Here is a 23,585-nt window from a genome sequence, read left to right as displayed (position 1 = left end):
TGAGCTTTTGAGATTTGCAGCAAGAAATGGGAAGCTAATGCAATCATAATTGTATGTGTGGCAATTCATTCATGCATTTAGGGCTAAGTACTAGTTCCCCAAAATGGTGACGCAAATTGTTTTGTTTTCATATACTGACTGAATTCTTGTCCTTGAAACAGAATAGCTAGCTCAGAATTCTGCCCGTCTCATAGTTAAATGCATCTTACTTCTTTTTGAAAAGAGTTAGTAGACATGTAGGTGCAACATTACTTATAGTCAACAGAATATGTTAAAGGTACCATCAAAATAAAGTGAACCCAAACCGTGTTGCATTTTCTCAGTTTAGTCACATAATGAGTCAAGGTGCAGAGTTAGAATGGCCGTTGGCAATACGAGTGCTTACTTGTCAAGACGAGCACATTGCATTGTGGGATATAGGATCCAGTGCATTGTGCTTTATACTGCACATTTTTGAAAAAGTAGCCGATCATTTAGTATTCTATTCATTCACAATTTTTTAAATGATGCTGAGTATGCAAACTCTAGCCTATACCTAAAAAACAGTTAATGTAGAATGGAAGTATATTTCTCTCAGTAAATGGAGGCCAGATGCAATCCACCCAGGCTTTTGGTGCCATCTACTGGTGGATGTGCAATTTTAGCTCTGATGGTTCACATCTCTGATTTTTTTTAAGGTAAAAAAATAAATAAAATTGGGTGTGGAAATTATGGAAAGTTGAGGGGAGAGAAAGGGGGTCAGGCACAACAACCCACAACAGACAAACAACATATTCAAATCTACATTAAAATGTGAATGGAACAGTCAAAAAGGAGGCATGAACAAATCAGATAAGTTCATGTTCATGTTCGGAGTGCTAAAGTAGGCAATATGTCAATAAAAACTTGAAACAAGCTCAAGCTATATGAACTACAAACTTTTCTAATAGTGTTGTCGAATTCTCCGCAGGTTTCACACCAAAACCGCTCTATTTACTATATCGCTGAATAGGCTATTCACCTGTTTTGGATGGTTTACCTCTCATGAATAATGTGCGAATATAGACATGTTAGCGCACTCAGCACGTTTTGTTTTCCTCTGCAGTGAGCACTACAAAGACTACGTCACAAGATGTTGCTTTAAATTTAGTTTTTAACCGTTAAGTGCGCATTGGCCAAAACATCTTCCTCTTATGCAAAAAAATATTATACAGTATGATTGTTTTAAAAAATGTGAAATACTTATAGGCCTATCTGTTAAAGAAACTCTATGTTTTTTTTTTTTTTGTTTTTTTTGCCATGTACTAAATCATAAAACTCCATGATATGTTGCAGATATTCAGGAAACATGCTTCTCTGAAACATCTCTGAAAAACAATGCTACAGCCAGTTATTATACTTTGAAATACACCTTCCGTGTCGGAACAGCGGTTTTTGTTTTGGTCTGTGTGACTCCGCCCACTGCCAATGTACCCAATAGTATTAGTGCTTAGAGCACTGGTGGGCTGAAAAGCCATTTGTCTGTGCACCTGAACCAATCAGGCTTCAGTATTTTGGAGAAAACGGAGTTTCTCCATAGCATCAGGAGAATAAACTCCAATTCAGGGTACGTTTACACGACAACGATATGCTTAAAACGGAGAAGTTTTTCTTTTGAGTTTTTCACGTACAGACGTGACACCATTGTCAAAAAGATCCCCATTTACACGGATCCACGACAAAAAAACCTGTATTCTGCTGCCAGGCCATTAGATGGCGATGAAACACTATAGACTGAACACATAATACGCATGTAACATCATTGTCTTCAGAGATTCGCGTTTTTGTTGTTTACACGGAGACCGTTTTCAAAAACTTGCGCTCAAACTTCCAAACTTTGCATTTTCAGGCACCAAAAATGCCACTGTCGTGTAAACGAACAGCCAAATCGCATAAAAAGTTTTACGTTTTAGTTGAAAACGGTGTCGTGTAAACAGCCCCTCAATGTGAGTGAACCGTATCGAAAGGGAACTGCAGCTTTACTGAGCTCAACGGCTCTGGCCAAGTTGTGACATAAACTAAACGCTATTGGCTATTTTAAAAAGGGGAGGAGCTGCTCGATATGTCCTCCATAAGGATGCCTGTTTCAAGGCACTTCTGTGAGCCTTTTAAGTGTTCAGTGATATTTTACTATAATTGAGATACGATTATAGTTAATGATATTTTGAAATTGTTTTTATTTGAATATTTTCCATGTTCATTTTAATTTTAATTTTACTTAGGCTAACTGTAGGTCATTTTGTTGGTTGTTGTTTGCCTTTAGTCATTAGTCTTTAGTTTTTATTAGTCTATAATCTATACTGTTTAGTTATTTTAGTACATCAATTTAAACTAAATGAAAATGAGAAATGCTGTATCAGGCTGAAATAAAATAAGTTTAAGGTTTTTCTTATTGTATTTTATTTCGGTTAACGTTTATTTTATTAAAACAATGAAAATGGGTTTTTATGGTTTTATTTTTAATTGACTATAAATAATTGGAAGGACACAGAATAAACATTATCTGTTTATTATCCATCAGGGAGAGACAAAATTATATAAAAGTAATACAAACTGAACCAAAAAAATCTCAAACTTCAAAAACAACCACCTTCAGAAATCACAACTATTGAGCTCCATGTTTGCATGATTGTTTGATTTGTAAGTATAGTTTTTCTCTAGAAACCAAACATGTGGTGTTTACATTGAATTTATTACAAATTAAATACAAATTAAGATGATTAAGCACACTAAACATAGTGGCTGAGGGAAGAAATATGGCTAAATTGATATCAATATCAATGTCCATTAAAACTCAGGAAAAAAAAAAAAGAGATAAAAAATGGAAGCCTGTAAAATGTACCAGACTGTAGTTCTTGTCTCCAAGTCAACAATACATTCCACTGTAGGCTTGACGAAATAATTAACATCTACACACACACATGGCACGAGGTTTGGTTGAATTCACAAATTTACCAAGCACCACACACAACTCACTATACAAAGACAACTATCTGTTTTATGTTACTACTGGCATCTTTCCACTCACTTAACTTTACAGTATGAACAAGGCTTTATCTACTGTTGGAATACATAGGCATAAAGATCAGGGCACAAAAGAACATGGCGGGTCTTGGAAAGGACAGTGACCTTAGCTTTTGCTGGTGCGGCTGAAAAATAGTATTCTCGTTTATGTAATCAAATCATGCATGTCAGATATCGATATTGCTTCTGTCAATGTTTTCTTAGGCGACTGTCAGAAAACAAACAGGTTTAAAACATCCAGTCCACCAGAGGGCGCAACAGGACTATTGATTTCAATCAGGGACGAAACTTCAGCCAAGCTTAGCACAGGAAGTCCAGTCTTACCAAAAAGCCCCACAACTGTGTACTAAGCATCACACAGTGGAACAGTTACGCTTGAAACACTCAAATACATACATTAACGAAATTTTAACAAAAAGATCTTTACATAAACAAAAGAGTACATAGAAAAAGTCCCCAAACATACACTGGAACGGGCGTATTAAATGTTTCACAGTTCTTGAAATGATTAAAAGTATTTTACAAGCCTTGATAGAGACATTGAGATGACATATTACATATACTGTACAATATTATTTAATCCATTTCATTTTCTTTTCTTTATACTCCTTAAACTATGAATCAGTTCTACAGTCAACCATGTACTCATCACTAACCAGCTCCTCATAGATAGACTGTAAATTCTGAATTTGAACAACAAAGCTAACTAAATGCTCTACTTTATACAAATCCACAATTTTTCAAGTCTGAAAGATGTTAAATAATCTCTAAATGTTAGTGCTGTCAAATCGATTAATCACGATTAATCGCATCTAACAAATGTTTGTAAATATGTAAATACATACATTATATATATATATATATATATAGACACACAAACTTTTATGTTAGATGCAATTAATCGCAATAATCGATTTGACAGCACTACTAAATTTATGTAATTCAGGAATTTCACACAGAAATTGCCTGTCGGTGTGTAATAGAGCAAATATTTTCAGGAAAAGTCAAGAAAAATCACCACAAGTGGACATAATTTTGAGGAGAAGTACTACTGTACTGTACATCACTTGTAATCAATAATTAATATGATACAACATATATATTGTACTTGTGACATTATTACTTCATAATGTGCTTTAGTTGTAGTTTTTAACCCAGTGGAGAATAAACCACCCAGAAGCCAGAAATGACTGAAATTCAGCCTCAGATTATTTGCAAAACAACAGTTATGATTTCTGTGATATCAATGAGAACAACGCTAAAGCGTCGGCCTCTGCAGCAGATTTAGATCATAATGGATTTAACTGTGTAACAAGCCTGTGGCTAAGAGTAGATTAAATATTTACTCTATTCGAGAGCAATTAAATTGAACTAATGTACAAACGTACAACATGTACATGTACAAATATTCCATCAAATCGATTTCGTAAGAACCACGGCTACAGTACATTAAAATGAGACGATTAAATCCTGAGGTAAAACAACACAACTACACATATTAAAACAACTTTTAACGCAAACAAAAATACGCAACAACAAAAACAACGTAAACATATGGCTTTCCTTTGTACCTTCAAAGAAAATAAAACAAAAACAACCTGACAAAACAAAACAAGCTCTCTTTGTTCTTGCACTTGATGTAAAGTGCTCAACAAAAACAATGTAATGTTTATAAGCTTTATACCTTTTCATCTGTGAGATCAAGTATACCAGTCAATTTATTTACGGAAGCTAATCTTTTCTTCTGTCTGTGCATAAAACCTATGTTTATTCTTAAGACGTGAGAGTAAAGATGTGTCTGCTAAATAGTCAAAATGTGTTTTTTGAATACTAACAGCCAACCAAAATAATACTCGCAAATACCACATATAGACGAATCTGCCAACCATCTGAGAATCTATTTACTATAGAAACATAGTGAGCTTTGGAATGTTTCCTTATCGGTGATCTAGTGTTTAAAATACATTAAGTGGAGAAACACTACACAACCGTTAATTAAATCTGCCGTAATACCACATGGCGAGACTGATACTTTCCTATTTACGGGGTCTAAATACCAAAAGCAACTCCTTAAACTATCGCACACTTTTAAAACAGTTTAAGCAAAAGCTTATGTATTGTTGTACTGTGGGAACCTATTTGAATTCAAATTGGTCAGATATATCTTTCCTTTCTCCCTCCCCCAAACTAGTCTTTTACTGACTTTTTCCCTCCCAAATACCCTGTTTCTGTCCCCTCCCCCCATTGAGGCTGTAAAGGATCTACATTGGCTCGTCATAGTTGTAGGTTGGTGCAGCGGAGTACTGTTGTTGGCCCGGCATGGCCCCCTGTGCGGCGCCCATGGCTGCCTGCTGAGCTGCCTGCTGGACGTGAGGGTTCTTCCAAGCACCGGTGGTCCATTCTTCCTGAGCCTTGCTCATGCTGCCTCCGCTGCCACGGTAGAAGTTGTGAACCTAAGATAGAAGAAAATGTATTGCTTGAAGGTTGATCTTTATAGCTCAGGACATAAATAACTAGGGCTGTGCCGGTCAGCTTGACAACTGCCCCACTGCGGTGGTAGAGCAGGGACGTGCCTGAAGCCTAATACCTTATTTGGACTGGCACAGATATTGGGTCTCGTTCACTAATAATTGCGTGGATAATTTCGTATTTGTACGCACAGGAGAACTTCTCACGGAAAATCTCTGCCTAGTTTGTACGCACATGAATTGGTTCTTCAAATCGTTCTGATGTTAGTTAATTTGGAGTATTCTAAATGAGCGGCCGCGTCCACGCGGTAAGTCATTTGCATAAAACACGTCCAAAACATCTCCATATAAGGGCTTTCCTCACATGCTTTCCTTACAGCGTTTCGTCAATCTCGTCAAATTTGCCTCTGTTTGCAAACCAAGCGGCACCGTTTCTGTCTCTCTCTTGAATCCAACATGCAAGTGACTTAAACTGCAATTCATCGACTGGCCACTAGAGACAGGCAGCAAAAGAGAGTCATTCCATGTTAACAAGCCCAACTTTACAGCAGAAAAAAAATTGTTTACAGCCTGGCCCAAAAGGTCTATATAGCTAATTTTGCCCTTCATGACAACTTTGAGGGGGGTGAATTTTTTAACTCATCCGTTTATATTATATTTAGCCTTAAAGTTCTGCATAATTAAGGGCGTGGCCACTTGAGTGACAGGTGGATCGCTGCTGCTGTCACTACAGGCTGTTTGTCTGCTGTCTGTTAGCCATCACCTCAGCTAATCCCGCCTCTTTGCCTATTTTCGGTTATCCGGGAGTGACGGGCGGTGAAGCGCTGCCAAGATGGCGACGGCCGACTCCGCCCACTTTGGGCTTCAAAAATGCTCTTCAGAAACCTACGCTTCAGAAAGCGTCATGGACACTACATCCAGATTTTTTTACAGTCTATGTTGCAAATGCGCTCTGCGTTATTCATTAAGCTTATTCAGTAAGCTTTTCTTACTCTTAAATACATTCCATCATATACATATGAAATTAAATTGTATTATTGAACAATTTTATTATATAATTTTATAAATGGATTATATAATATAATTAATGCAACATTCTTCAATATAATTATAGTCGTGTTAGGATGAAATATAACTTCTTAACACGATTATAAGGCCGTACAGGGGTGCGTTTCCCAAAAGCATCGTTAGCCAACTATGTTCGCAAGTTCCGTCGTTATCAGCATAGTTCAACGAGTCAGTGTTTCCCGAAACCATCGTTCTAACGAACATTCGCAAACAAATGAGAGAGGTGAGAGAGGTACAAATGAGAGAGGTACATGAGCCCATAAATTTAAGCCATTTGCCGGCTTTGTATTCTGTTTTGCGATCTGGTCACCTGATTTTCCACGAATTTAACAATAACAATAACAATATTTAACACTGAACATGGAATGAATCTCTCCTTTCTTTTGCCAAATCTTCACTCACGTTTCACCAATTTTCACAGGGAATTATGGACGTTTCTTCCTTTCGTTTACTTTTAATTAGTTACTGTACTAATTACATCCTTTACTGTGGTAAAGTAGAAAAACGCTACTTGAACGTCAAATTCTATTCAACACATTTAACACGTCAAATTAGTTTTTTAGATTTAGTAAGGCAAGTCAAGTTTATTTGTCCCAAACAGTATATCTTTGTGGGGAAATATAAAAGTAATGTTTTTTTATTTAATATTTAACTTTCTTATATTATTTAGGTTACCATTATTTACTGATATTTATTTCGAAATAAATACGAAACAAATGTTACGGAACGGATGTTTGAGCCTGATTTTTATTTATTTATATATTTCAAAAATGTATTTAATTTAGGTCAATATATATTCATACCCTACCACCGCACCACCACCGGTAGTTGGTCCACCGCCAAAAAGTGCCACCGTCACATCTCTATTAATAACATGTTTTAACCAAAGGACAAGTTTTCAAATAATTTGTCTTAATACAAGTGAAAGTCAAGTCAGTACATATTCGATGTTTAATATACAGACTTGCTTTTGATTTAAGCATCACCTTTGCTAAAAACGATATAGTTTGCTTAGGAATCTTTCCTAAATTTCCATAATAAAAAAAAAAAAATAGACCAAAAAAAAAAAAGACATTTGTTGGCATACAGAGGATAGAGCTATAAAATTAGGGATATTAAAATTGTAGCAATATGTAGGCTAACAAGTATTTTCATAGAACCAATAATCGATGAAGGGCAGATATTAAATAAAAAAATTAAATAATAGTGAAAAAATAAAAATAAATTCTATAATAATTTGTCTAATTTAAAAAAAACACTACAATCTGAAGTTTTAGATGTTTTAAAGTTAAATTAAGCATCACAATATTATAATGTACAGTATAAAAAATGGATATTAATTTCAAGAATTGTAAAGATTACTGTTACTAAGTTATTAGTGTTCTTAAATATATTAAAAATCGTGGCCGAAACGACATTGTATTAAAAATATTAATGACAAAACTATATATATATTCTATCTTATTTATTCTAAAATATTTTTTGTAAAACACTAAAATCAAATGTTTAAAAATGTTTTAGTGAATTTAGGCATCACAATATTATAATGTATTGTACAGTATGGATATTCATTTCAAGAATTGTTAAAGATAACTGTTATCAAATTATTAATGTGTTTAAAGATTAAACATTTTAAAAAAGTGTTTTACTGCGGATTTTTGCTCAGGAGAAAAAAGGACAAGTAAGAGAGTACTGTAAATTCTGTGCAGGATAAACATTATATTAATCAGCAAAAACTTAATAATTGCTTGAATTTTAGGAAAATATCATGAGATCTGTTTATATTCAAAACAATAATGATGGAGAAACAATAACAGGTACCTTGGTGAGGGCAATGAAGGAGAAAACCGCCACAACAGTGAACATTATGGTTGGAATCAGCATAACAACGGCAGAGCCAATATTAGTGCTGAAAAAGGTGATGGTGGCCAGCCAGCCACTGAAATAGAAAAACATACAGAAGAGATATTCTCCTCATTAACATGCCACTTAAAAAGTACAGTACATGAAAAGATTGTATAAATTCAGAATATTACATAACATCCTAATATACTCTAAACAGACCATACTATGTGTGTGCTAAAAATAATACGTGACGCAAGAGTATATGAGTCATTTAAGTTTCTATAGGGTAACTCAACTGGAACTGAACCAGCTTTGTTCTACAGTATGTCTCTATCTATCTATCTGTCTGTCTGTCTATCTATCTATCTATCTATCTGTCTGTCTGTTTATATATCTATCTATATTTAACTATCTATCTATCTGTCTGTCTGTCTGTCTGTCTTTATGTCAGATCTATCTATCTATATCTGTCTATCCATCTATCTTTCTGTCTGTCTGTCTGTCTGTCTGTCTGTCTGTCCGTCCGATCTATCTATATATATCTCTATCTATCTATCTTTCTGTCTGTCTGTCTGTCTGTCTGTCTGTCTGTCTGTCTGTCTGTCTGTCTGATCTATCTATCTATCTATCTATCTATCTATCTATCTATCTATCTATCTATCTATCTATCTATCTATCTATCTATCTATCTATCTATCTATCTATCTTTCTGTCTGTCTGATCTATCTGTCTGTTTATCTATCAGTCAGTCTGTCTGTCTGTCTGTCTGTCTATCTGTCTGTCTATCTGTCTGTCTGTCTGTCTGTCTGTCTGTCTGTCTATCTATATATCAGTCTGTCTGTCTGTCTGTCTGTCTGTCTGTCTGTCTGTCTGTCTTTCTATCTATCTATCTGTCTGTCTCTCTGTCTGTCTATCTATATTCCTATCTACCTATCTATCTATCTATATTTCTTTCTGTATGTCTGTCTGTCTATCTGTAGAATTGAAAATGAACAAAGACATTTGCTTTTACTGTTTCAACCCCCCTCTTTCTTACCCCAACGACCATTTGTAATTCCTAAAGGCAGAGGTGGTGATAGTGCTCAAGGCCTGTAGGCCGAGATACGTGCACATCGGGGGTCTACGAATTTCCACACCTTTAGTACGATGGGGGAAGTTGAAATGATCTGATTGGTCAGTTTGAACGTCTCACATTTGGGTTACAGCCAAATGGTCAAGGAAGGGAGAAGATTCTAACAGTCGCTCTGTCTCTTTTATTCTCTGTCTCTCTTTCTTGCGGCATTCTTTCTTTGCCTCCTCTTTTCTTTGTCTCTTACTCTCTACACTCTCTTTCTCCTTCTCTTTCCATCTCTCAGGTAACATTTTACATATATGCTGGGTACAATTAATGGTATACATTTCTATCATCTCATTCATCTATTTCGTAACTATTTTAAGTGTAACCATAACCATATATTGTCATTAAACCCTTTCAATTACGAATAATGTGCTAACTAGTTTTGATTTGGTATTGACTTTGAAGAGCTACTTATTGGAATACAATATCGTCACACTATAGCAACACTCTCCCACATATTTAGCTATTGTAAATGCGCTTATTTCCGTCGTTGGTATAAGTAGCAGTGGGTGGATATAGAATGTACAGTTTTCTACCATCTTGCTGATAACATTTCTTTAGTCTTTCGGCAATCCTGCCACCTGAACCACTGTAGGAAATCCACCCTTACATATCTATCTATCTATCTATCTATCTATCTATCTATCTATCTATCTATCTATCTATCTATCTATCTATCTATCTATCTATCTATCTCTCTATCTCTCTATCTATCTATCTGATTCCATTTCTTAAACACAATGAGCTGTTCTTACCAAACTCCCCATCCTGGGATTCCAACAGCCTGAATGATACTAATCACCACCTGCGCCATGAAGACGAAAAAGAACATCATGAAGTTGAAAGAACTGTCTGTCCTGCAAAAGAAAGAGTGAACTGCATTAGGGTCGAGCACAATGACATGATTGCAATTCATAGACTACTTTTTGGACCATCTTTAAACATGAACTTAACTCACTTGAAGGCCTTGTAGATGGGCCTAAACCAGCACACGTATGAGCATGGGGTGAACAGTATCAGCCACAGGATGGCCATACCAAAATTGGTTGCTCCACCCCCTCCGCACATCCATGCTAGACAGCCAATCAGGTTTGCTGCAAGAGTGGCACTATTCACTGCGAGTGAGGAAAAAAAAAAAGGTCCATTTAATATGACCTTAAAAGTGTGATGAAAGACCCAACAACTCAAGCTTATATCAACCATTACATTTATTTTAAATATTAATTGAAAATTAATTGAAATGAATTTAAAATAAGAAAAACTTGATTGCATTCTCTAACAAAGTATATCTAATGTATATCATATATACATAATATTGCATTTGATGCATACTTTAGGGTTGTAGGAGACTACATTGCAAAGAAAACTAAAATTTCATCTGTTGGAACGGGGTTGGAATTTATGACACACAATGACTAAAGTTTAATAGCTAAGTAAACTAAGTTTAAAGCTAACAATACTTTAGAAACTAATACAAATGTGTATTTATTTCAACAAACACTTACTTTCTCAATTCCCGGACATATTTCAAAATAGTTCCCAATTAGTGTGCTAATGAAAAAAGGAGTTTGTAAATATCCTACATGGCAAAAGCATCTCTAATGCTTGTGATACTTAATGATAACCTAGTAAACTGTACAATAACAAGAGTAATATGGCACGTCCCACGCTTTTACCCATGGACCGATAGATCAAAATACAAAACCAGTCTCTACAAGTTTTCATGTGTCTGGTTTTCTCAGTGTTTACAGTGAAAACAAAAGAGACACTGTGATGGCAAATAAAGCCACATGATCGCAATCTACTCAGTACACACACACCGTAATGAACAAAAAATGACATGCAGTGAGAATACTTCAGAAATATATAATACATGCTGAAATATTTAAGAACATACATATCCATAGGTAATACATTCGTTTGCACATTGTACGCCACTGGTCTGGGATCTCGTTGAAGTCTTGGTAAAAACATGGTTTCAGTGGAATGAACCGTGGTAGAGGAGGGAAATTGTTTTCTGTGGGGAAAAAACAAATTAAAGCTTAACCTCTTACTGTAAGCCCTGGTTCAATAACAAAACTAATACAACATTCCATGGAAGTGACAGGGCTTTTTGGACATGCTATTCTTTGAACTGCCTTACAGTACCATGTAAATACCATGGTACTTGTATATGGTAACAATTCAGTTTGGTTTAAGAAAGTTAAAACCTCTCACCTGCCATGGAGATTCTTTTTTTCTTTCAGATCACCAACGTCAAACTTTAATTTTTAAAAGCCTGTGAAAACACACATTACAGACACAACAAATTCACGCATTGCAATGGAACACTTTAAGAAGTGTTTATTATACAGAATATAAATTTATTTATATAAAAATAAACAGAAAGCAATGGAATAACTTTAGTAAACACAAGCTAGATCCAGCTGTGTCCCAAATACAGCAAATGTTTTTATTCCTCATTCAGGATTACAAACAAGACACCTATAAACCTTAAAGGCACAGTATGTAATTTTCACTGCTAGAGGTCGCTTATTGAAAACGAAGGCGTGGCTTCATGACGCCATGATGAGCATGGAATCATGGGAGTTTGCGTCTTTACCTCTACAGCCAATGGAAAGGAATCCGACGGAAATCATGTTGCTAAATGACATGCGATAATTTTAAAATATATTGCATGATGGAGAAAGCTCTCTCTGATTATGCTATGTTGACAAAATAGTGTTGTCTCTGAGGCATGGTAAAAACATGTTACTCGCGGTGAATCAAGAAAACAAGTGATTCAAACAATAAGACTAACCGTGTTGCGCTGTATAACATATGATTCGTTTTCTGTTGATAAATGTATCCAAACAGTTGCTCACCTGTCAAATAAAAAACATAATATATTAAAGTGTCTGCATGATTACTCTCTACGAAAAGTAAAACTGGAAATCGGGGGTAAAGCGGATTTGATGTCAATGACACGGTCAGTGTCCTGGTTAAAACTGCTGATTTCTCTGAATTTAAACATTGTTGGAAACATTTGGTATAATGTAAGTAGTACACACGCCAACAAAATATATAACGTTGTTCTAGTGGTTTTTGGATATTTTAATCTTGTACCTTTAAGCAGCCTGTAACACTGACCGTGTTTACATCCATGCACATTATTTTCAGATTAAAGTTCATATTCTGCTGATACAGCAACTTGTTAGTAAAATCCCAAACTAACATATCCTAAACAATTTCTAAAAATAGAAGACAACAACAAAACAAAACAAAAACTGACAAACTGATGTCATGATGACTGAATTTAGCTTGATTTTTTAAACCCCAAATTACTTTTGTACAGAGATAGGCCTACACATCATATACTTATTTATGGTGAATATTACAAATATGATTAATATTCCAAATTCTGATTAATATAAAAAAAAGAAAAGAAAACTGAACTCTAAAAATATTGGCCTAATCTGTTTATGGCAATCAAGTTAATGCATTCACATGACGCTAACATTTTTTTTTTAGATTGTTAAATTCTGAGTATAATATTTCCGAACAAGTAAATAATGATTGTCACATTGTAGCTGTTGATTGTTATTAAAATTAACTCTGGTTTGATCCTTGGAAGGAATCAAGAATACAGGCCTGCTAACTGAATCATCCTTTTTTTTTGGACTCCGTCCATACAGCTGTCAATAGGACACGATTAGAGTTAGTAGAATGAAGAATGATTCGAACGATTCGAACCTAAAATCGTTTCGAAGCGATTATTCTAAACCGTTTATTTGTAGCGAATATTACCAAACGTTTATTTGTATAGCGACTATATTTTTAACCTAATTCTTTATAAGTTATTATGTACCATTTATTCATAGCGATTATTATCAACCATTTATTTGTAGCGATCATTCTTAACCGAATACTGAAGCTTTTTCTAGCTCGATTCTAGCCAAACCCAGTTGCAAAGTGAAGGGCATGTCGCCGTGGTGGAATACAGATATGAAAAGATAATCTAGTTGTCCTAACGTTATATTTCATAAATCCAAATGGGAAGTGTTGTTATAAAACGCAAGATAAGGAGAAAACAGGAGCAAGATAATATTTTGCGAACACATTTTCATTCATTTTGGAGCGGTAAAGAGGTCGAGCACAGCGCCCTTCAAGGGAAAAGATGGAGCTGAACGGGGAGGTGTTTTATTCAACAGTGCAAGCTAAGACTGCATCCATTTCTGCTTTTCCTTGGCACGTAAGACATATAAATATGTTCAGACTGCATAGATGTAAAACAAAACAAGGGTAAGAAAGTGAAAAAATCGGTGGAAACCCGTTCCCTTCCTACCTTCTCGCGCGTTCACCCAAGAATATGTTGCCAATGCACGCGCCCAGTTGCATCTATTAAACCGCTTTCCATTCAATGATCGATACACTTGTGATGGAGATGTTTTTCAAATCCGTTATATTATGAGATGATAATAAGAATATGGGAGTGAAAACAATCACGTCACGGTACTCCTACACACACATACGTACGCAAGCGCGTCGAAGAGCATCAGTTCCGCGAGGGATGAGTGTGTGTGTGTGTGTGTGTGTGTGTGTGATGCTGAATAAATCAGCTCGTGTGTGTGAGCACTCTACACTCGCGATATTTCATTTTCCACTCGCTCCTCGAGAGATGTGTGTGGCCGCTCTCCACGGTACTGAAGCAACGTCAATTTATATATGATTACTTAAGTAAAAATATTATTTACGTGTAAAAGGTGATACATTTCACACACACACATACATTTATTACCTTTTACACATACAGAATGTTATTAGTTAGGCTATAATAATTTGTGTATGTATGCATTGTATACATTTAATATATGCATCATACAGAATAGTCACAACCCCTGCTTGAGACTCTTATTTTGTGTTTCTGTATTGTTCCTGTTTCCTGTTTATCTTCTAGCCAGTTTGTAGTTTTCTTTGTTGATTAGATTCATTGATTGTTTCCAGATGTTTCTTGTTTTTGGCCCTTCATTCCTGTATGTATTTTCAGTGCTACATGTGTTTCCCTTGTTCAGTATTTGGTGTTGTCCTTTATTGATGTATCACATCACATTTTTTGCTTGCCTTTTTTTTTTTTTTTGCACCCCTTGTTTTAATTTAGAGTTGTTGTTTTGTTTGTTGCCTATTGTAGGAGCCATTTGTGACATTTATGTTAAAGTTAATTTAATGACCCCTGCTGGTGAATTATGACCTTGCAGCCTTGGAAGGCCTTGGAACAGGAGGAGTTAAAATTTGTTGTTCAATGTTCCAATGCAGCAGGTTTCACTTTCCAATAGCAGAGGGTTTTCAACTATGTAGTGCCTTCCAGTAAGTCACTTCGGACGCCTCAGGGGTTTCAATAGATTGTTCGTAGTTTGTAGGGCTGTAATCAACCAAAGAAAATCTTGGTCGACTGAAGTCCAGAAATTTTCGACTAAAAATCGACTAAAAATGACGTTAGGAAAAAAACTTTAAGTGAATTAGCTGCGCACTGTGCGCAGTAATTGGTAGCCTTGTTGTCCGCCTAAATGAATTATAAATAAACCTAAAAAACTAGTAGGCTATTTGCAGCACTGAAATGAGTCTGACACACGAGTCTGTCGACTCTGACAGCGTTGCATCACGTGCACCTGCGCAATATCATAGCCTATGATTTCCGAAAATAGTTCTATGTTGTCAACTAGTGATATCACAAGAACTTTTGAGGAATATGCAACATAATGGAGCTGGAAGCTGAACATAGGAGCTTAACTTCGCGGCTGAGACACGAATACTATTAAAGGTCCCGTTCTATGCCCCTTTTCACAAGATGCAAAATAAGTCTCTGATGTCCCCAGAGTGTGTATGTGAAGTTTGAGCTCAAAATACCCAACAGATCATTTTTTACAGCATGTTTAAATTGACATTTTTTGGGGCTCAGAAAAACGAGCCGTTTCAGTGTGTCCCCTTTAAATGCAAATGAGGTGCTGCTGGACGACACAGGGGGCGGAGCTTCATGAGCTCGTGCTCAGTCTGTCAGGAAAAATTCATCTCACGGAATGATGATAATATCAGAAACTCTCTGTAACGGCGTTCATTTCGAGTCGGACAATAATGCCTACAGAGTCAGAGTGCTGTATAGAGATGAAACAGGTATGGTTTAGTAGTTTAATTACGGTTATTATAACTTATTTGTCATCTGCTTGTAGGCTATGTAACGTTATCCATTATTTATTAATAGCCTACAAGTCTGCTGTCTGAATGATGATCAAACATGTACTGATGAGTTTAATAAAGTTTATTGTACACCACACAAAAGATGAAGCGTCAGTTTTACTTCAGAAAATCACCGTAAGAGCTGAGTAAACACAGTAGGCTAAGTTATAAGAAGTGCGCAAGTAGCCAGTAGAGTTGAGGGAGCATTCCTGTGGGCGGAGGTTAGTCAAGAAACGGTTCTGGTGATGTCACTAATGCAGGATGTAGAGGGGTGTAGTCCAATCGAGCCGTTTTTTGTAGTCAACTTCTGTTAAATAAAATATCTCGCTTGGCATTGAACTTTGAGCTTTATAATTTTACAGATATTATTTATGCTCTAACAGCAACATTACACACTAACTAAAGTTTGAAACATGGAATCGCATGCAACGGGACCTTTAACTTAAAGTTTTTACTCTTAAACACAAACGGCACGTCCACTTTAATAAAATAATAATATTCAGCAAACCTTCTGTAGCCTACTTTCTTCAATCTGTCTCTCTTCTCCAGTGGGTTGGGCTAATCCAAAAGACGTGAAAACAAGGGGGGTGTTCTGAAGACAGACTGCTACCCATCGCCTGTGAAACAGGGGTGCTCTGAAAACACCCCCATTAGCAATTAGTGCTTTCCACCTGATGAAATGAACGCGGAAAAACTGATGAAATGAACGCGGCAAAACTGATGAAATGAACGCGGCAAAAAATCGACCAATCAGAATTTTGGTCGAGCCAGAACGTATCGACCAAATAATCGACTAATCGTCTGGGAGATTACAGCCCTAGTAGTTTGACTTTAAAAACAAAGACAAGTGTTATAGACAGACCGATTACAAAGGTTTGCTTATTGTTGGAAAATGACATGTGGCTCAAATAGTCCATAGTCCATTGTGCGCATGTAAAGATCAGTATACATGTCAGTTCCTACAAGGTGAAGTAAACATTACATATACATTGGACATTCATAACCACATGTCATTTTCCAACAATAAGCAAACCTTTGTAATCGGTCTGTCTATAACACTTGTCTTTGTTTTTAAAGTCAAACTCCGAACAATTCTTCTTGAATCTTTCTTTGTGTCAATAACTCTCCCCAACATCCAAGATCCCCTAGGGGCAGTAGGGTCTGCAATTAACACAATGTCACCATTTGCATAGTTTCTTTTCTCTTTAAACCATTTTTGTCTTTCTTGTAGGTTTGGAAGATACTCTCTAACCCATCTTTTCCAAAACATATCAGCTAAGTATTGTACTTGCTTCCATCTGCGTCTACTATACACGTCTGATTTCTGAAATAAGCCAGGCGGTAATGTGGGTTGTCCTTTGAGAAGTAAAAGGTGGTTGGGTGTTAAAGGTTCGAGGTCATTTGGACTATCTGAGTTTGAGGTAAGTGGGCGACTATTCATTATGGCTTCTACCTCACAGATGAAAGTGTGAAGGGATTCATCGTCTACTATTTGATCCTTTGTTAGTGATAGAAGTATTAGTTTGACCTGTTTTATTAACCTCTCCCATACTCCTCCAAAGTGTGAAGAGGCAGGTGGGTTGTAAGACCATTCCTTTTGTTGCAGAGCAACTTGGAGTTTGTTGCTTTGGTTCCATTCCTTTAAGGCATTCTTTAGTTCACGATCAGCTGAAGTTAGGTTAGTTCCATTGTGAGATCTTATTTGCCGTACTTGCCCTCGTCTGCTTATAAATCTGCGGACTGCGTTGATACATGAATCAGTGTCAAGTGAATTGGCTATTTCCAAATGTATTGCTCGAGTTGTGAAACATGTAAAAATGACACCATATCTTTTCACTTCACTGCGTCCTCTTTTTACTATAATTGGACCAAAGAAGTCTGCTCCAACAAAGGTAAATGGTGGTAAATCTGGTGTTATTCTTTCTTTTGGCAAGTCTGCCATTTTTTGTTCTCCTAAATTTGAATGTAGGCGTCTACAGAACACACACTCAGACCGTATCTTTCTAGCAAGGGAAATTGCTGCTGGAATCCAGTACTGCTGTCGCAGTTTGGCCAACATATGGTTCCTTCCACAGTGGCCTAGTTGTTCATGAATGTGTTTCAACACCAGTTTGGACACATGATGGCGTTTTGGAAGAACCATAGGATGTTTTCGATCCTCTGGCATAGCCATTCTGCTTAATCTCCCTCCTGTACGAAGTAATCCATCTTGCAGAATAGGATCAAGCCTACGAATGTGGCTCTGATGACTGACATGAGCGTTTTCCTTTTGCAAGGTTTCGATTTCTTCTGGAAATGCCTCCATTTGAGTAAAGCGTACAATTGCATTTTCTGCCTTTTTGACATCTTCTAAAGCAGTGATCTCAAACTCAATTCTTTCTTTTCAGACTTAATTGCAAGAGAACGTCTTTTAGCTTAAGTAGCCATGCTACTGCTCTGGTTAGATTGTTCCAATTTGAGTGATAGTGTATGAATGTCAGAGTAGGATTTTGTTCTTCCTTTACAATTAAGTTCATGATGAGAACATCCTTCTTCACTTCCACATCATCATCTTCTTCTTCATCATGTGTTTGTATGGCAATGTTAGAATTTGTCCATTCAGATTCCTGACATTTGAGAAATTCTGGACCATTCAGCCAAACCTTTGAATTAAGAAGAGCACTGGCCTTGAGACCACGAGATGCACAATCTGCTGGATTTTGTTTAGTGTTTATGTATCTCCATTGTTTTACCTTGCTCATTTCTCTGATTGCGTTCACTCTATTAGCCACGAATGTTTTAAATCTTTTGTTCTCATTCTGAATGTACTTCAATGTTGATGTACTATCTGTCCAGAAAATGGAGTTCTCAAGAGCAAGTTGTAACTCTGCTTTGATCAGTCTATCCATTCGTACTGCGAGTACTGCTGCAGTGAGTTCCATTCTTGGCATTGTAGTTTGTTTCAGTGGTGCAACTCGTGATTTCCCCATTATAAATGAGGTGTGCACTTCTTGTTCTGAATTTGTGAGACGAAGGTACGTGACACAGCCATAACCACTTTCAGACGCATCACTAAAGTGGTGTAGTTGTGCAGATGTTATCGGATCAAAGCTCTTTGGCTTGAGACATCTGTTGACTCTGAGCTCTCAAATGCAACTTAGACCTGCCATCCATTCATGCCACAGCTGTATGTAGTGGTCTGGTAGGGCTTTGTCCCAGGCATAATTCAGCTTGCAAAGATCTCGCAGAATGTTTTTAGCAGTAAGGACGAATGGAGAGATGAAGCCAAAAGGATCGTATACTGAGGATATGATGGACAGTATTCCCCTTTGAGTACATGGCTGATGTTTCAGGCTCACTGCAAAAGTGAGTTTGTCTCTTTCTATGTGCCATTGTATGCCAAGAGTTCTTTCTGTAGGAAGATCACTGGATTCCAAGTTAAGGTCTTTGACCTCCTTTGCTCTGGCTGCTTGTGGGATGGACATTAGGACTGTTCTGCTGTTACTTATCCATTTGTGCAAACGAAAGCCTCCCATTGAGCAAGCTCTTTCAAGCTCTTTGCACAACGTCACAGCATCAGCTTCAGTGGCCACCGATTTCACGCAATCATCTACATAAAAATTCTCGCTCTTTTTTATTTCAGGTGCCTGAGCAACTGTAGTGGCAAAGCTGGTCCTCCCACTAAGTTTGGTGAATGTTTTTTGTGGATTAGGTCTTGACGTTACTTTGCTCTCTGTTGAGTTGTGTATGTCACCGAAAATTGGATCAAGCATTGCTCTGGACTGTCTTTCAATAAAGTCTATCAAGTCCTTGAATGTTGCTCTGTGTTTGTTATCTTGCATGCTACACACATTTGCTCGCCATCCATCTCGCAGCCTAAATGGAAGTTTAGACACAATGAGTCTTAAGTTGGTGGAACTTTCAAGCTCTTTTAGGCCATCAATGTCTTGCATTGTATTGTAGCAGCTATGTAAAAAGAGAGCATATGATCGCAACCCATTGCCATCCTCTGGTTTGATGGTTGGCCAGTTCAAGGCTTTATTCATGTAAGCAGATGCTATTTTATAGCTGTTTCCAAAATTGTATTCTAGTTGCTTTTTAGCTTCTTTATACGCAATGGAGGAATCCATATGCATAAAGCTACTGACAAGGTTTCTGGGTTGGTCTCTTGTATACTGTTGTAAGTAGTATAGCCGGTCATCCATCTTAGTAGTTTTATTCTCAACACATTGCTCAAATGCTTTGATGAACGTCCTATATTGAAGAGCATCACCATTAAATATGGGAATTTCTCTATCTGGCAGAAGAGAGAGTGTTTGCTGTTTCACTAACATTTCAGTGATTTCAGTTTGTCTTTTTAATACATCAGTGACGTTTGTATCATTGCCATTTGGGTGAATCGCGCTTCCTATTGGTACTGAGACGCTCTGATGTGCATTTTGTTGAGCACCTATACAGTTTGCCTAGGGTCAGTTCGAGGAGCTGATCCTTCTCTCTGGGATCTCACTGGTCTTTGTACTGTTGCAGGGGTATCATATTCCGTTGGTGTACCGTATTTGTATACGCCCGACACTGAACGTTGTTTTTCAGCTTCTCTGAATACTCTAACCTTTGCCTCTGCAGCAGCAAGTTCGGAATCTATGACCATTTTTTCTCTTCGTGCTTTTAATTTTGCAATGATATTTGCTTCTTCGATATCAAGATCAATTTTGTTATTCAAAGCCTGCGCCTTTTCTCTAATAGCCGCACATTCTGCTTCGGCCTTTAGATGAATGAAAGATTCTCGTGACGCGCAACTGAGAGCACTTGTTGCTTTGCAGTTATGCGTGACACTGTGCGCTACTTGAGATGCGCTGTCTTGGGACTTAAAGGAGAACTCGGCAACTCTAGCGAACTCTAGTCACTTCTGCGCTGATTTTCCCTTTTGTTGTCGCATGTTTTCCCCAGCTGTGGGGGGGCGTATATTTCACAACACGGTCGTAAAAAACTCACTTGCGGTGGCCTCCTCCCCCTCTCTACCGCTGTTCATGTGCGTTTGTTTTGATCGGAGCAAGCCAACTGTATCGTGTGGAGCTATGTCTACCGAGGTGGGTAACTATGGGTAATACATCATACATGCGTTTGTGTTTATGTCGAATTGCCGTAAAGCAATTCGTGTTTCGCGCTCGTTCTCGTTCTCGCTTCTCACGAGACTTCCAATTTCTATCTTGCCGGGACGGTAGTCCCCAAGTTGCAAGGTTGGTTTTCCGCCTGGGAACGCTGGGGGGAGCGGGGAAAGTCACCAATATCACCAGAACAGGTTGTTTAACCATCCAAATGATTTCTAGACAGTTTTATTAAGTTAAAAAAGTTACCAAGTTCTCCTTTAACAATATCGTCCTGCTCCTCTTCTTTCTCATTATCTTGATCAACCTCGAGCCAGTTCATGACACCTTCTAAGAAGCTTTTGAAAAGGTGATATTTGGTTGGTACCAGTCTAAGTTATCGGCCTCATTTTCGTATGCATCTTTCGTCAATTTTTGTACAGTTGCTTGTAAACTAATAAACTCAGCGAAAAATCCATCAAACGAGTTAACTTGTTTCCTAACAGTTTCTTTGTCCTGTCCAGCTTCAATAAGACTATTAATTTCATTTCGTTTGCGTGTTAAAACACCGAGCTTCCCCCTACCCTACGTGTTGCAATTAACTTAAACAGTTCCTTTTCTTCGTACAAATCCTGCTCTTCAGGCTCTTCGTCAGACATTTTTTTTCAAAGATTAATTCAAAAGTTCAACACACAAGAAATCGATAGCATTTCAAAGTCAACACATAAATGAGAAGAACAAACGCAAGTGAAAAGGCCCATTCAGTTTGTGGTGTAAGCACGGCGGCTCACATTCAAAGTCATTGTATGAGCGCAGCGGCTCGCTTCAATTCAGCGTTTTACTCACAAACGTCCAAGGAGATAAAGGTTAAATCCTCACATATTTCCAGCGGGAAACGTGTATAATCCACATACTTTAGAGAATGCAGCTCACAATCTTCCAAGTATCCTAAGGGTAAATCCGCAAATCAAACTTTCCAAACGCAGGTGACTTCCAAATGTTCCAATGCAGCAGGTTTCACTTTCCAATAGCAGAGGGTTTTCAACTATGTAGTGCCTTCCAGTAAGTCACTTCGGACGCCTCAGGGGTTTCAATACATTGTTTGTAGTTTGACTTTAAAAACAAAGACAAGTGTTATAGACAGACCGATTACAATTAAGGTTTGCTTATTGTTGGAAAATGACATGTGGTTATGAATGTCCAATGTATATGTAATGTTCACTTCACCTTGTAGGAACTGACATGTGATCTTTACACGCGCACAATGGACTATGGACTATTCGAGCAAGGAATTTCTTGCAACGTGCACACATGCGTACATGCACATAAATACTCACATACACACTGAAATGGACTTCTTGTGGCATAATGGACTGTTTACGTTATACACTGAACAAGAAGGACTCTAAAAAAGGAGCATTGATTGCATTGCTATTACATTGATGGACTTTAATTTGAATTGAAATTAATATTGTCACGAATGAACTGAAAGAAACTTGACGTGTTTCAAATGAAACTAACGTATTCATGTTTGTATATGTGTGGACAATTCTGATGATTGATGATTCAACAGATTTGTATCTCTAGAATTTGCCCTGAAGAAGACCACGTTGGTCGAAACATGTTGGCATTTTTAATGGTTTAAGCCACTATTAATAAAGGCCTTTTAACTTTTTTCCTTCTCCTCCTTGGATTTTTTTGAGTGCCTGGGACTTGTTTTATTTTGGATTTGTTCCCCTACCCCAAGAGCACCTATCACAGACTCTTACTCTACCTGAGCGCCTGGTTGAACTTTTTACAATTCTCAGATTTGTATCTTTACTGTGTATATTGTGATATGGCTCCATATTTTTGTTTTTGTTATTGTAGGCTACCTATTTAGCCAGTAGCAATAAGAGGGCCGGTGAGCCATTTGTGACATTTATGTTAATTTAATTTAATGACCCCTGCTGGTGAATTATGACCTTGCGGCCTTGGAAGGCCTTGGAACAGAAGGAGTTAAAATTGCACACCTGCGCCAATTAGTGGCATAGAGGTAGACAAAGGAGGAATCCTTGAGGTGTTGGAAAGTTTTGGAATTGGATGTTAGAAATGCATGGACGCCAGCAGGCATATGGTTTTCAATTTATATACTTGTCGGTTTATTTATCAGTTTAGTGACAGTTCGTCATCCATATTTATGTTTTTGTTATTACAAGTTTGAGTTTATTTATCGAGAGAATCAAATGCTATACTGGAATAAAACGAACAATCTATTGAAACCCCTGAGGCGTCCGAAGTGACTTACTGGAAGGCACTACACCTATGTTTCCCCATGCCTGGATGTACTTTTATTATTTTGTTAATAAACATTTTACCGATTCTTTTAATGGATAAGTTATCAAATCATAGCAAAATTTTATAAAACAAATAAGACAATTAAAAAGTAATATTAAAATAAAAATATTTCTTTCAAGTGAAACGTAAGTAAAAGTACAATTATGTTGAAATAAACGCTGTTATCGACGAATTCTGAGTATAATACCTACAAATTTAAATAGAATTTACTCTTACCTACAAAGAGTAAGTAGAACAAGAATGCAAGCTGATTGATCGATCTGAACCCCAATAAAGAATTACAACATTTTATAGGAACATCTCTATCATTAAGATGTAGCGCCCCTTAAGGCCCTTTCTGCATAGATTAGTATTCATCAGGCCGTATCATCTCTAAAAGTCTTGGTGATCTTGCCAACTGTGCAGTCGGTTGGAGCAGATAAGCTATTCTGGTTT

The 23,585-nt window shown here is 37.1% G+C and overlaps 1 protein-coding gene across 6 annotated transcripts in view; it reads right to left on the bottom strand.

Moving 5' to 3' along the window:
- Positions 1-2,518: 2,518 nt before the first annotated feature.
- The window catches only part of scamp5a (secretory carrier membrane protein 5a), a 32,103-nt gene continuing 11,036 nt past the window's right edge, over positions 2,519-23,585 (bottom strand). Inside the window, exons 1-8 of one of the 6 annotated variants that reach the window (XM_084397739.1) lie at positions 13,865-14,367; positions 12,341-12,404; positions 11,758-11,818; positions 11,438-11,557; positions 10,499-10,655; positions 10,296-10,397; positions 8,400-8,517; positions 2,519-5,495 (exon numbers count right to left, since the gene is read on the bottom strand). In XM_084397739.1, the coding sequence (XP_084253865.1) occupies positions 5,304-5,495; positions 8,400-8,517; positions 10,296-10,397; positions 10,499-10,655; positions 11,438-11,557; positions 11,758-11,764 (696 nt within the window). In that variant the 5' untranslated portion in view covers positions 11,765-11,818; positions 12,341-12,404; positions 13,865-14,367 and the 3' untranslated portion in view covers positions 2,519-5,303. Of the gene's footprint in view, positions 5,496-8,399; positions 8,518-10,295; positions 10,398-10,498; positions 10,656-11,437; positions 11,558-11,757; positions 11,819-12,340; positions 12,405-13,864; positions 14,369-23,585 lie in introns of those variants that run through there. The other 5 variants (XM_084397740.1, XM_084397741.1, XM_084397742.1 and 2 more) reach the window with 5 other exon arrangements.

This window comes from Rutilus rutilus (assembly GCF_951802725.1).
Source record: "Rutilus rutilus genome assembly, chromosome: 23".
Taxonomy (NCBI): domain Eukaryota; kingdom Metazoa; phylum Chordata; class Actinopteri; order Cypriniformes; family Leuciscidae; genus Rutilus; species Rutilus rutilus.
The sequence above is the reverse complement of the archived record's forward strand: the minus strand, read 5'-3'. Positions and strand labels throughout refer to the sequence as shown.